At 48.6% G+C, this 12,133-nt stretch overlaps 1 protein-coding gene across 7 annotated transcripts in view; it reads left to right on the forward strand.

Annotated features, from left to right (window-relative positions):
• The window catches only part of LOC108315736 (aldehyde oxidase 2), a 79,738-nt gene that overhangs the window by 24,839 nt on the left and 42,766 nt on the right, over window positions 1–12,133 (forward strand). For all 7 annotated transcript variants that reach the window (XM_017545215.2, XM_017545214.1, XM_017545213.2 and 4 more), the window contains 7 exons: window positions 1,325–1,418; window positions 2,910–3,019; window positions 4,817–5,001; window positions 5,978–6,140; window positions 8,682–8,771; window positions 9,831–10,000; window positions 11,223–11,337. In XM_017545215.2, coding sequence (XP_017400704.1) covers window positions 1,325–1,418; window positions 2,910–3,019; window positions 4,817–5,001; window positions 5,978–6,140; window positions 8,682–8,771; window positions 9,831–10,000; window positions 11,223–11,337 — 927 coding nt within the window. The remainder of the gene's footprint in view (window positions 1–1,324; window positions 1,419–2,909; window positions 3,020–4,816; window positions 5,002–5,977; window positions 6,141–8,681; window positions 8,772–9,830; window positions 10,001–11,222; window positions 11,338–12,133) is intronic.

Consider the following 12,133-nt stretch of genomic DNA (forward strand, 5'->3'; position numbering starts at 1 on the left):
TAACAAAAGTAGAGTATCTAAAACAAGGAGGGCAGCATTTTCTACTCTGGACTGTTCAAACCACAACTGGAGAAAGATGCTCAGATCTGGGAGGCATACTTGATGGTCTGCTTGATTTTGACCTCAAAAGAAAGGAAAAGAGACACAGTTAGGTTTTTGAAACACATATGCTCCTTCCTCTGCATACCCTAAATTGTATAGCAGAAATCCTTTGGGATACGGAAAATCGGGAAGGGAATGTTTCCTTTGAAACAGCGCAAGTGATTCCAAAATGTTCTTTCTCCAGTCAGGAACTCTGATGAGGTACACTGGAGCCTAGTGAGGAGAAGGTGGTAGGAGAATGAGGGGTTGGAAACCACCCCAAAAAGAGGAACAGGCAAAGGGAATATGAGAGCTGCCTTGGACTCTGTCTAGACTCCTGAGGTCCAATGTGTTATTACATATGATTGCAGAGAGTAGAAGAATAACTGACAGATGAGGGCCCAGGGAGGCAGATGTCAGCTCAGGGGAAACAAAAGAACTGTAAAATGCAGCTGCTCATAGAGGAATGGGGGTTCCCTGTTCCCACCCGTGTTCCAGCCCAGACCACAGCAACTGGGAGGTCACCGTAGATTCCCTCCCTATGCTGGGAGGAAAATCTCCAATCGAATGGCCCGTCATTTCCCTCCTAAGTTCTGAAATGCTACAGGCCCCCTCAGATCTGAATGAGGTCTCCCAAAAAAGAGTGAAATGGCAATTCAATTATCTGTTCAACAGTGTGGATGCCTCAGAACACTGACATAGCCCACATGAAGTCTGGCCATTTCAGAAGCCCACAGAGATGAGGTTGAGACCCTGTGCACCAAGGCAAGATGGCACCTTTGTAGCCAACACCATGGCCATCTTCACTGTGGCCAGGGCTGAGTGAGGTGGCTCAGAATAGGCTGCTGAGCCTCCCTGCTTTGATCTGAATCCCAGGCCTGTCCCTTCCTAGCTGGGGACGTTGGTCAGGTTTCATAATTTCTCTGTGCTTCAGTGTCTTCATCTGTAAAATAGGGATAACAACATCCACCTCACTGGGTTGTGGTGTCAGGGGTTAGACAGCATGTGGAACACACTGGTGTTAGGTAAATGCTAGGCACCCTCGAGACCTCTTCGCATCCAAAGGAGCCCGTGGGAGGGGCCCTCCCCAACAAGCTGAACGCATGCCCTCCACAAAAGAGAGACTGAACTGAGTGAGATTCCTCTTGACCCCTTCATGGCCACTAAGAAGACCATCAGCAGGTGCCTTCAGGGTAGAGAAGCTGAGAGATAGAATGACTGAGCTGTAACTCTCTCTCCTTAGTCCTTAGGGGGGCATGTGATGAGCCGGCATTGCTATTCGGACCTGAGTCCAATTCTTGCTGTGGGCAATTCTACCCTCAATCTGATTTCAGCAGGTAAGTTGCCTCCAGACACTCTGAGCAGCACCTAGAGATCTCTTGCCTTTTTCATTTATTCTTTTAAGGAATTGCTTCAAGTCAGGGCCCAAGTCTCTATCTCTCACTTCACCATGGAGAGCCCAGCTCATGAGGGAAGGTGCACTGAGGCAAAGGGCAGCTGGTGTTCCCTTCTGACACCACACACGCGCACACACAACCTGGGACCACACAGTGAGCTCACATGTTCATCCACGTGTCTTGCTTGACCAGTAAACACCAGAGGTGACGTGCAGAGGCTAAGCTGAGGGTGAGGTTGTAGCGCGTGCCCTCCCTGTGGGCCGAGGGACTGCTCCCTGCTCCCTCCTCCTCATCTCGGGCTCCCTCCACCATCACACAGTCCGAGGCCTCTCCACAGTGCTCTCGAAGTTGCCTCCTCGCCCCCCAGTTGCTGTGTAAGAAGCCACAAGCTGGTGAGGACACACAGTGGACATCCACACAGGTCGTTGTTGAGTCCCTTGGGGAAGGGGTAGGCAGTGATTAATTTTAATTGCTAGGTGAGAGGAACAGGAACGGTCCCTTAGGCTGGCTGCCCACTAAATCTCCCTTTCATCTCCGCAAGCACCCAGCACACTCACACTGCCCCCACCTGCCACCCGGATATTAACACCCCCTTGACTGGAAGCAACTACATGCCAGGCTGTGCTGGGGTGTTGGTCATTACTGTTGGCTGAAGGTCTCTGCTTTCCCAGCTCAGCTAGAGCCATCTCCACCCAGAGCACAGCCCTGGCTCCAGCAAAGGCAGTAGATCAGCTCACTGGCCCAGCAGCAGGGAGGGGCCAGGCAGAGATCCGCCATGGGAGCCTCCTTTGGGGCACCCCTGCCTCCTCAGGAGCATACCTACATTCCAACCAGCACAGCACTCACTGTGCCAGGGATCAAACCCACGTCACAGTCCCCAGCCCGTAGTTTGATCTCCTCACTGCACTCCTGTGGGCCAGAGGGCACAGCTGTGGTCACTAAGCGGGGACAACTGGGCTAGAAAGAGGTTTTGGAATTTTTCACTTCGTTTTAAAGGTGTAAGTGTCTGTCTCAGGAGAGCTGAAAATAGCAGGAAGAACAAAAGGCCAAGTCAGTGGTTTGAACTGAATTGAATAGTTAAAAGTACAAACAAACCATGTGTTGGCTTAAAGTTGTTGACTTAACAAGTGTACTTAAGTGATCATATGCGCTGAACAGGTTCTATTTAGTTAACCACAAGCCCAGCAAGCCTTCGAAGCAGAGGAGACCCCAGTTCACATGGCCCATATACTGATGAGAGAATAGTAATGTCATAAAGGTACCACTGCCTGGGACCCCATAAGGGGACCCTATGACTTTACCATGGACTCAGACCTCTGCCTTGCTCTGTGCAGAGGAAGCTGGCCTTTCCTTCTCCACTGCTGACATTTAAAAGAACAGAATAATCTTGCTCTCCTTGTTGTGACTGTGCAGAAATATTCTCTTCCACAGAAGGCACGCGGCAGATTCCTCTAAATGAACATTTTCTTGCTGGGTTGGCAAGTGCAGACATTGAGCCAGAGGAAATTTTGGAATCTGTGCATATCCCGCACTCTCAAAAGGTCAGAATTCCGCTGGTTGCTTTTGAGGGTGGTTTTTCCTTTTTCATAACAGAGTCCAGTCATCTTTAGAAATCTAAAAACAGATGGAAAGAAAATAACTCTGCCCTGCAAACCTGTTTCCTGTCCAACTGCGGATTGGGCCGGCACCAAGGCCCTCCGACAGCCAAGAGCAGGCAGCTCTGGGTGTGGGTGTGGGGCTGTTGTTTTAGCTGCAGGGTAGAGCCTGCTGAGGGCCCGTGGTCGCACTGCCATGCCCCTCATGTCCACAAGTTCAAGCTCTCTAGCTGTGGCATGGAGCGTCTCTAACTGACCCACAGGGAGATGGGGGCTAGGGCTTAGCTGCCCCACACCCACTCAGGCCAATAGCTCATGGGAGCATGGGGGCCTCTAGATGTTTGCTAACTCAGAATCCCTGCGGCTGATATGGCTACCCAGCCGGTTATAGAGTTGACCCTCTATCCTCACTGCCTGCTCCCTGTGCCGCTGCCAGAGCGGTACTTGAATCCAAGCAGATAGTCTTCCCAGAGAGAGGCAATGCAACACACACACACACACACACACACACACACACACCAGCTCACACACACACACACACACACACACACACACACACCAGCTCAGCCCCCAAAGTCCCAGAGAGGAGCAGCCAAGACTCTGGGGAACCAGAAATGAGGATGGCCCGCTCCCCATCGGGGGCCTTCTGCTACAGTAGTACTGTTCTTCTACAGGGGCGTTGGTCGTTACCGTTGGCTGAAGGTCTCTGCTTTCCCAACTCAGCCAGAGCCATCTCCACCTGGAGCATGGCCCCAGCTCCAGCAAGGGCAATAGATCAGCTTGCTGGCTCAGCAGCAGGGAGGGGACCAGGCAGAGATCAACAGTGGGGGGCTCCTTTGGAGCACCCTACCTCCCACGATCATACCTACATTCCAACAAGCACAGCACTGACTGTGCCAGGTGTCTTGTTAGATTGTGTCTATGTGATTAATTAGTGGCACCAAAAGCTGGGGGCAGCCCGTTTACGAAGGGAGTCATAAGTTATGCTTTCAGCCATGTGTGATCTTTGTTAGTTTTTCCTTTGGAATGGAAACTTTGAAATGTGTTCCCATTTAAATCCATGAAAAGGCAGCAGACGGAAAAACAAGACTCAAACATGTGCACCCTTGGTGGCGGCACAAATGGAAATACACAAAGGGGCACAGGCTACCTTCGTGGGCCCCACCTTGGTTCACCAAAGGTCATGGTGCCAAGGGGTCAGCTGGGGCAGCCATCACCTCTTGACTCTTCCTCCTGCGACAAGATTCCCTACATGCTATTGGAAAGCTTTGCTTCGCTCCCTTTTGTGCTTTGCCAAGTGGAAAAGCGATTGTTTTTGCAAGCCAAGCAATGTGGTGGGTCTCCTTTGTACTTTTAGCAAATCACCTTTAAAAGCCCCTGTATTAGGAGGGCTCCTCCACCATCATGGGGAAAATGTTCTGAAGACTGGAGGGAATGAGCCCTGGAAATGCGAGCACGTGAACAGGTATCCAGGGGCAAGTTTCCACAGCATCCTGGCCTCCGAGGGAGGGTGTGCGGTGGTCCCTGTTCCTTGAGGGCGTCCAAAGCCTTGAGAGTGGACCTTAGGGAGACTTTATTCTCACTTTGAACGAGAAAGAAGCCAAGGTGTCCTCTAATTGTGCCAACTGTCCATGGTGTCTTGTTAGACTGAGTCTAAGTGATTAATTAGTGGCACCAAGAAGCATAAACCACGTTCTTAGTTTTGACATATCAGATAACCCCAAATGGTTTTTGTCTCCACAGTGGGAATTTGTGTCCGCCTTCCGACAGGCTCAGTGCCAGCAGAATGCCTTGCCCCACGTGAATGCTGGCATGCGAGTCCTTTTCAAAGGAGGCACAGACAGCATTGAGGACCTGCACATCGCCTATGGAGGAGTGGGGCCTGCCACCATCAGTGCACACAGATCCTGCCAGCAGCTCCTCGGGAGGTAAGCCAAGAGCCCGAACCCTGAGGGGGAAGCTTGCTGTTAAATGAAATGAGTGGAGATCTGGCTCTGGCAAGCGTCAGTAAAGCCCTGGGAAGATGGAAACTCTTACATGAAAATCATTGCTTGTTCTTTCTGTCATTTTGCTGAATGAATTAAACCTTATTTGGCTTTGATTAATTGGATGCCACTCTTTGGATGAGGTATACAACAAAAATGGCCTGGCCTGAGTTCAGCCAGCAGGCAATTTTTTCCCATCTGCCCTCGTTCTCTTACACAGATCAACAGCCTAGCCAGCCTGGTGCCATGGCTCATGCCTATAATCCCAGCAATGTGGGAGGCCAAGGTAGGAGGACTGCTTGAGTTTAGGAGGTCAAAACCAGCCTGGGCAACAAAATGAGACGACCCCATCTCTACAAAAATTAAAAATTATTTAGCTGAGCATGGTAGCATGCACCTCTGGTCCCAGCTACTCAGGAGGCTGAGACAAGAGGATCACTTGAACCCTGGAAGTGGAGGCGGCAGTGAGTAATGATCGTGCCACTGCACTCCAACCTAGGTGACAGAGCAAGACTAATTTTTGTGTTTTTAGTACAGACGTGTTCTACCATGTTGCCCAAGCTGGTCTCAAACTCCTGGGCTCAAGCAATCCAGCCACCTCAGTCTCCCAAAGTGCTGGGATTACACCATGCCCGGCCTGGTCTGCTTATGTAATACCTGGTTCTAGCATGTCTGCCTCTGGAATGTGTTCATGGTCAAGTTGCAATGGAACAGGTCCCATTCTCACCCTGCCATGACCCTTGGGTCACCCGATGCAGCTTCCCCAGGCCTTGGTTCCCATAAGCAGCTTGATTATGTGATTTCTGAGTTTCCAGAAAAAACTCTGGGATCTCTAAGAGGTCATCATCCAATATCTAGCACATGCCATGTGACTGAGACTGCCGTTTAAACAATTCCCTCCTGCCTCTGACCCTCCCAGGCGCTGGAATGAGCTGATGCTGGATGAGGCTTGCAGGCTGCTGCTGGATGAAGTCTCACTCCCAGGCTCAGCCCCAGGTGGCCGGGTGGAATTCAAGAGGACCCTAGTCGTCAGCTTCCTCTTCAAATTCTACCTAGAAGTTCTGCAGGAACTGAAGAAGCTGGTGAAGTTATTCTCTGCCTCCGGGTGTTCTTGTGTATTCACTGGCTGGGGCTACTGAAACAAAGTACCACAGCCTAGGTGGCCTGAACAGTGGAAACATGTTCCCTCGCAGCTCTGGAGGCTGGAAGTCCTAAACCAAGGCGTCAGCAGGCCTGGTTCCCTCTAAGGGCTGTGCAGGAGACTGCCCCCTGCCTCTCCCCTAGCTCCTGCTGGTTTGCTGGCAATCTTGGGCACTCCTTGGCTTTTAGAAGCATCATCCTGATCTCTGCCTTTACGTGAAGTTCTCCTGTGGCACATCTGTGTCCAAATTTCCCCTTCTCACAAGGACATCAGTCATATGGGATTAGGGCCCGTCCCAACTACCTCATTTTAACTTGATTACCTCCATAGTAAAGGCCCTTCCTTATTTGGATAAGGCCACATTCTGAAGAAATGGGGCTGGAGTACTGGAACTTCAACATAGACATTTAGAACAGACACAGTTTGGCCGGTAGCGTCTGGCTCTTATGTGTTCCTTGCACCCATAAGCTCACAGCTTTCCCACCACTTTGGCAAACTGTCTCATGCAAAGCCTGCTCCATTACCTGTCACCTGCTCTATTCAGGCCTTGTCTGTTCCCAGCCGGCCCTCCTCCTGGGATCCAACCTGGAAGGGTGAGGCTCATGATGCCAGACTCTGCAGTCTGCAAATGTTGACTGCATGCCCTGGACATTGAAACACTGTGGGGTCCCTGTTGCCAGTGTGCAATTTTTTTCTTTTAAAATCAGCTTTATTGAAGTGTAATTTACACATCATAAAATGCACCTATTTTAATTCAGTGAATGTTGACAAATCTGTTGTTGGAAATACATGCTCGGTGTCACAAAGAAAAATTAGCACTGAGACAAAAGATTTTTTCAGCAATGCAATTTTTACTTTCTGGACTGCAGGAAGGGTACTCTTGCTAGCCATTTTGCCACAAGAGTACAAAGAACAAAAGAAAACAGACACATCCCTTACGCATTTGGGGTCGTCCTTACTGCTGTGTCTGATCTCCATTGGCTGGAGCCAGACCCCACAATCTAAAACCTGATTGGTTAACAACGTAAAACTTTTCTAAACAGGTAAAAGCAGTGGAGAGCTGGGACACGCCTGTGAGCACGTCTGGTACAGATATCTTGGTTAAAGTACAAGGACATAGAATGTACTACATGCCATGCTTACTACATGCCTGTAAGCATGGCATGTCTAACAGCTACATAGGAGAGGGATTCCCAAAGAGTTATTAGCACACTTATGATTTATTCTTTAACAAAAAAGGAAACTTTAAAAAGGAATTTTTCTAATTCTCACATCTGTGTAGCTACCATGTCAAATTTTCCATTATCCCAAAAAATGTCCTATTCCCCTTTGTGTCACCATCTTACACCTGGCCCGGGCAACCACTAATCACTTTGGTGGCACTAGAGATTCATTTTGCCTATTCTTTATTTTTCTGGTTCAATATGAAATATAAAATAAAATTTTATTTTTCAAAACAACCAAAACTGCCCAGGCATCATGGCTCACACCTGTAATCCCAGCACTTTGGGAGGCCAAGGCAGGCTTGGGTCCAGTAGTTAGAGACCATTCTGGGCAACATAGGAGAACCCCATCTTTACACATCTTTACAAGAAATAGAAAAATTAGCTGGGTGTAGTGGCACATGTCTGTAGACTCAGCTACTTGGAGGCTGAGGTAGAAGGATCTCTTGAGCCTGGAAGGTTGAGGCTGCAGTGAGCCATGTTTATACCACTGCACTCTAGCCTAAGAGACAGAGCAAGAGCCTGTATCAAAAAAGAAAAAGACCAAAAACTGATGTATATGCTAATATTTAAATAACTTTCTAGATTTTTCTGATTGTAAACTTTTAGAATAAGCTAAGCAAAGCAAAGCATATTATTTCTCTCTCTTTGTCTCTCTCCACCCCTTCCCTGACCATGATTACAATTCTCACCCTACCTTGTACTTCTTATTCCCAACCACACCTCGCACCAGCAGCGCACTGTTCTAAGGGATCTGATTTTCATGGACTCAGATGAAGACCCTCACCAACCATACTCACCAGGATAATCCTTGCTGCCATTTAATTTCTGAATCAAGACACTTGACAAGTTTCAGTGACACCCATAGCAGCCTCCTCACTTCTACTGCTCTCCCAGGAGAGTTGAGTTCCTGAGAAAAGCAATCTGGCTTTGAGTCCTTTTGTGTGCAATGGATGCCTGCTTATTCTGGGATGGCTTATCTAGCCCATTTTCCTTGCTTCTCCTCCTGCCTCTGCCCCCGCTCGCTGGCAGGCCTCTCCCTCCTCAGAGTGGCTTGAGGTTCAGATTCCAAGCAGTCAGTCTAGATCCTCATTATGTGGAGGGACGAGGGGAACAAGAAACATTCATAAAACATGAAGCCAGGGCAGGTAGTATGCAGACTATGCCAGATACATTAGCCAAGTCACTTTCACATAAACCAAAGCCCAGTTTAACTGTACTTAACTGTCTTGTCCTTATTGTTTTGAATCATCTTTCAGGACCGCCGTTATTCTGAAATTTCAGAACGATTCCTAAGTGCTCTAGAAGATTTCCCAGTCACAATACCCCAGGGAGTCCAAACGTACCAGGTCAGTGAGTTTGATTAAACTGAAACCTGCAAACTAGAGCTGTGCTGAGCCAGCAAGCTTTTCAGAGCTGTGGTTTTCAGGTCTGACATTCTAGTCATTGCCAGCTAAGTCCGTGTCAGGGAGACACTGGAATGTGAGGTCAGGCCCAAGCTGCCGCTAGATGAACTCAAGGCTGAACTGACTGACTAATCTACAGTCTAATCATTATAGTCTCTTCAAAGTGATATTTTTTGGGCATTTGTTTGATATTTACTCAGAAAAGCAGCTGAGCCAGAAAGTTCAGCCCCCCATCCCTGATAGCAAATGTTTAATCTCCAGTCAGCAAACAAGAGCCCTGCAAGTGACTGAACTCGCCCTTCTGGGAGGACAGTTTAGAAATTATGGATTCTTGCTACATCATGACCCCTCTCCCACACCACCTACACACACACACACACACACACACACACACACACGCACACACACACACGCAGAGCTTCCCTGAAAGGAGCTCCAGAACAAACACTTTCTCCATCTCCTTATAGCCTAGTGATGTTTTCATGCCACTCCCAAGGGCAGCCAGGACACCTTATTCTGGATGGGGGGGGGACTCTGTTGCCATCCCCAAAACCCTGTGCCAGGGGCCCCAGTCAAGTCCATACTTGGCCTTCTGGCTTGGATTTTGGCATCCTACCTTGAAAACTGTATCACTTTAGGCCCCATCCTCATGAGGACAGTAGCTGTGGACAGGTTGATCATTGGAAAGGTGAGGAGGCAGGACGGCAAGACCCCTGAATGCCTGAAGAGGGGTACAGAGTACCACTAGGGAAAAGAAGATGCCAGAAGGAGAAGCTGGGGTGCCCCTTCACCTACTTCGCCATTTATTGCCACATAACTGAAATGACAATTCGCTGTTCTACTGGCATCATTAATGTGTCACTCATCATCTGACCCACCCCAGTGTTTGTCACCCGAGGGTGACCGTCCAGTTTCTCAATCCTAGCTCATGAGTGTTGGTGATAGGCGAGGCCACTCCTGAAAATTAAAGGCTTCTTGGGCAACTCCTGTCTTCCTCTGTAGAGTGTGGATCCTCACCAGCCTCTCCAAGACCCAGTTGGACGCCCCATCATGCACCTGTCAGGTCTTAAACATGCCACTGGGGAAGCCATTTTTTGTGATGACATTCCTATGGTGGATAAAGAACTTTTCATGGCTTTGATGACTAGTAGCAGGGCTCATGCAAAAATCAGGTAAGTAAACAAAGAGCTTTCAAGAACCTTTTAAAAGCACCCCTGGGGATCCCCTCAGAGGAATGCGCCTATGCTCTTGCCATGTCCTGAAACTAAAGAACCTAAAACGGAAAGAATAAAGAAAAGATTGTCTCCAGGAGGGAGGGAGAGCATCTAGAAATGAGTATCATGGAGAGAGAATAAAAATCACCGGCCAGGCCCAGTGGCTCAAGCCTGTGATCCCAGAACTTTGGGAGGCCAAGGTGGGTGGATCACCTGAGGGTAGGAGTTCAAGACCAGCCTGACAAACATGGTGAAACCCTGTATCTACTGAAAACACAAAAATTAGCTGGATGTAGTAGAATGCACCTGCAATCCCAGCTACTCAGGAGGCTGAGGCAGGAGAATCGCTTGAGCTTGGAAGCAGGGGTTGCAGTGAACCAACATCTCACCACTGCACTCTAGTGTGGGTGACAAAGTGAGACTCTGTCTCAAAAAAAAAAAAAAAAAAAACCCACAGTTACGAGCCCTTTGTTTCCCTCCTAATCTCAGAAAACCTCAGCTCCCTGCTGCAGCGTCAGGCATGACTCAAAGGCAAAACCCTGATAGAGAGCTGGTATTCAGGTGGAGGTAAAATACCCACTTCATGCCCAAGGGTGAGTGGCCTCTGTCCCAACCTTCAAGGACAGCTCTTGGCATCACCACACTATCCCTTCTCCACCTCCCACCCCACGACAGCTAAAGTGTTGTTTCCTGGCCCAGTGGGGGTTCTCTTAGACCCTACTCCTTGGCAGGTCCCTTCCGATTGGTAAGGGCCTAAGCTGGATTTGTTGTCGTATATTCCAATTTTCAACCATGTTTATCCCTCCCTCAAATTTGGGGACCTCAAAGCTTGCTGATTTCTACTTCCCCCCTTTTTTAATTTAGACACAGAGTCTGGCTCTGTCAACCAGGCTGCAGGGCAGAGGCATCATCGTAGCTCACCACAGCCTTGAACTCCTTGGCTCAAGCCATCCTCCCACCTCAGCCTCCTGAGTAGTGGGACTTCAGGCATGTGCCACCACACCTGGCTAATTTTTAAAACAATTTTTATTGAGACAGAGTCTTGCCATGTTGCCCAGGCTGGTCTCAAATTCCTGGCATCAAGCAATCTCTCCCTTCTTGGCCACCCAAATCCTGAGATTATAGGCTTGCCCCATTCCATCCAGCATGATTTCTACTTCTTAAATATCTCTTTGTTTAGATCAATTGATGTGTCCAAGGCCCTTGAACTACCTGGGGTCATTGATGTGATAACAGCTGAAGACATTCCAGGCATCAATGGCGCTGAAAATGACAAATTGCTGGCTGTAGATGAGGTATGTCTAGGACATGCTCTCCCAGGTGATTCTGTGTGAACAATCAGCAAGGTACCCCTCCTGGAGCTGTCCAGCTCCTGGCTCTTCCTGCCTTTGGGAGGTGGAAGTACTAAGCGAGCCTCCTGGCACCTCTCTACCCTGTCTTTATTCAGCCCTACTAGTGTGGAGTCAGGAAATAACATAGTAAAAGGAAATGTATTACAGAAAAGAAGCAACAAGTCCTAGTTCTGCCACTGTGTGATCTTGAGTCCGTATGAATTTTTCGGGACACAAGTCAGTCCACAACAGGAGCCACAATATACAAAAACTTTATCTTTAGACTCTAAAATATCATGAAGGTGACGTGTCAACCAAGCTGAATGGAAGACATGGTGGATTCAGGTGACGGCCAACTGCACGTTCACTCTGAGGCTTACAGTCACTGAGTTACATGCCAATGGAACTGTCTGTATTATTTAAATTATTTTTTATCAAAAATATTTTTTAGTCAGGCGTGGTGGCTCACGCCTCTACAGTATTCCCAGCACTTTGGGAGGCTGAGGCAAATGGATCACTTGAGTCCAGGAATTCGAGACCAGCCTGGCCAACATGATGAAACCCCATCTCTACTACAAATACAAAAATTAGCCATGCAGGTGACATGCACCTGTAATCCCAGCTACTCAGGAGGCTGAGGCAAGAGAATCGTTTGAAACCAGAAAGCAGAGGCTGCAGTGAGCCAAGATGGCAACATTGCACTCCAGTCTGGACAACAGAACAAGATTCTGTCTCAAAATATATATATTTTGTTTAATTT

The sequence above is a fragment of the Cebus imitator genome, unplaced genomic scaffold, assembly GCF_001604975.1.
Source record: "Cebus imitator isolate Cc_AM_T3 unplaced genomic scaffold, Cebus_imitator-1.0 Scaffold178, whole genome shotgun sequence".
Classification (NCBI taxonomy): Eukaryota; Metazoa; Chordata; class Mammalia; order Primates; family Cebidae; genus Cebus; species Cebus imitator.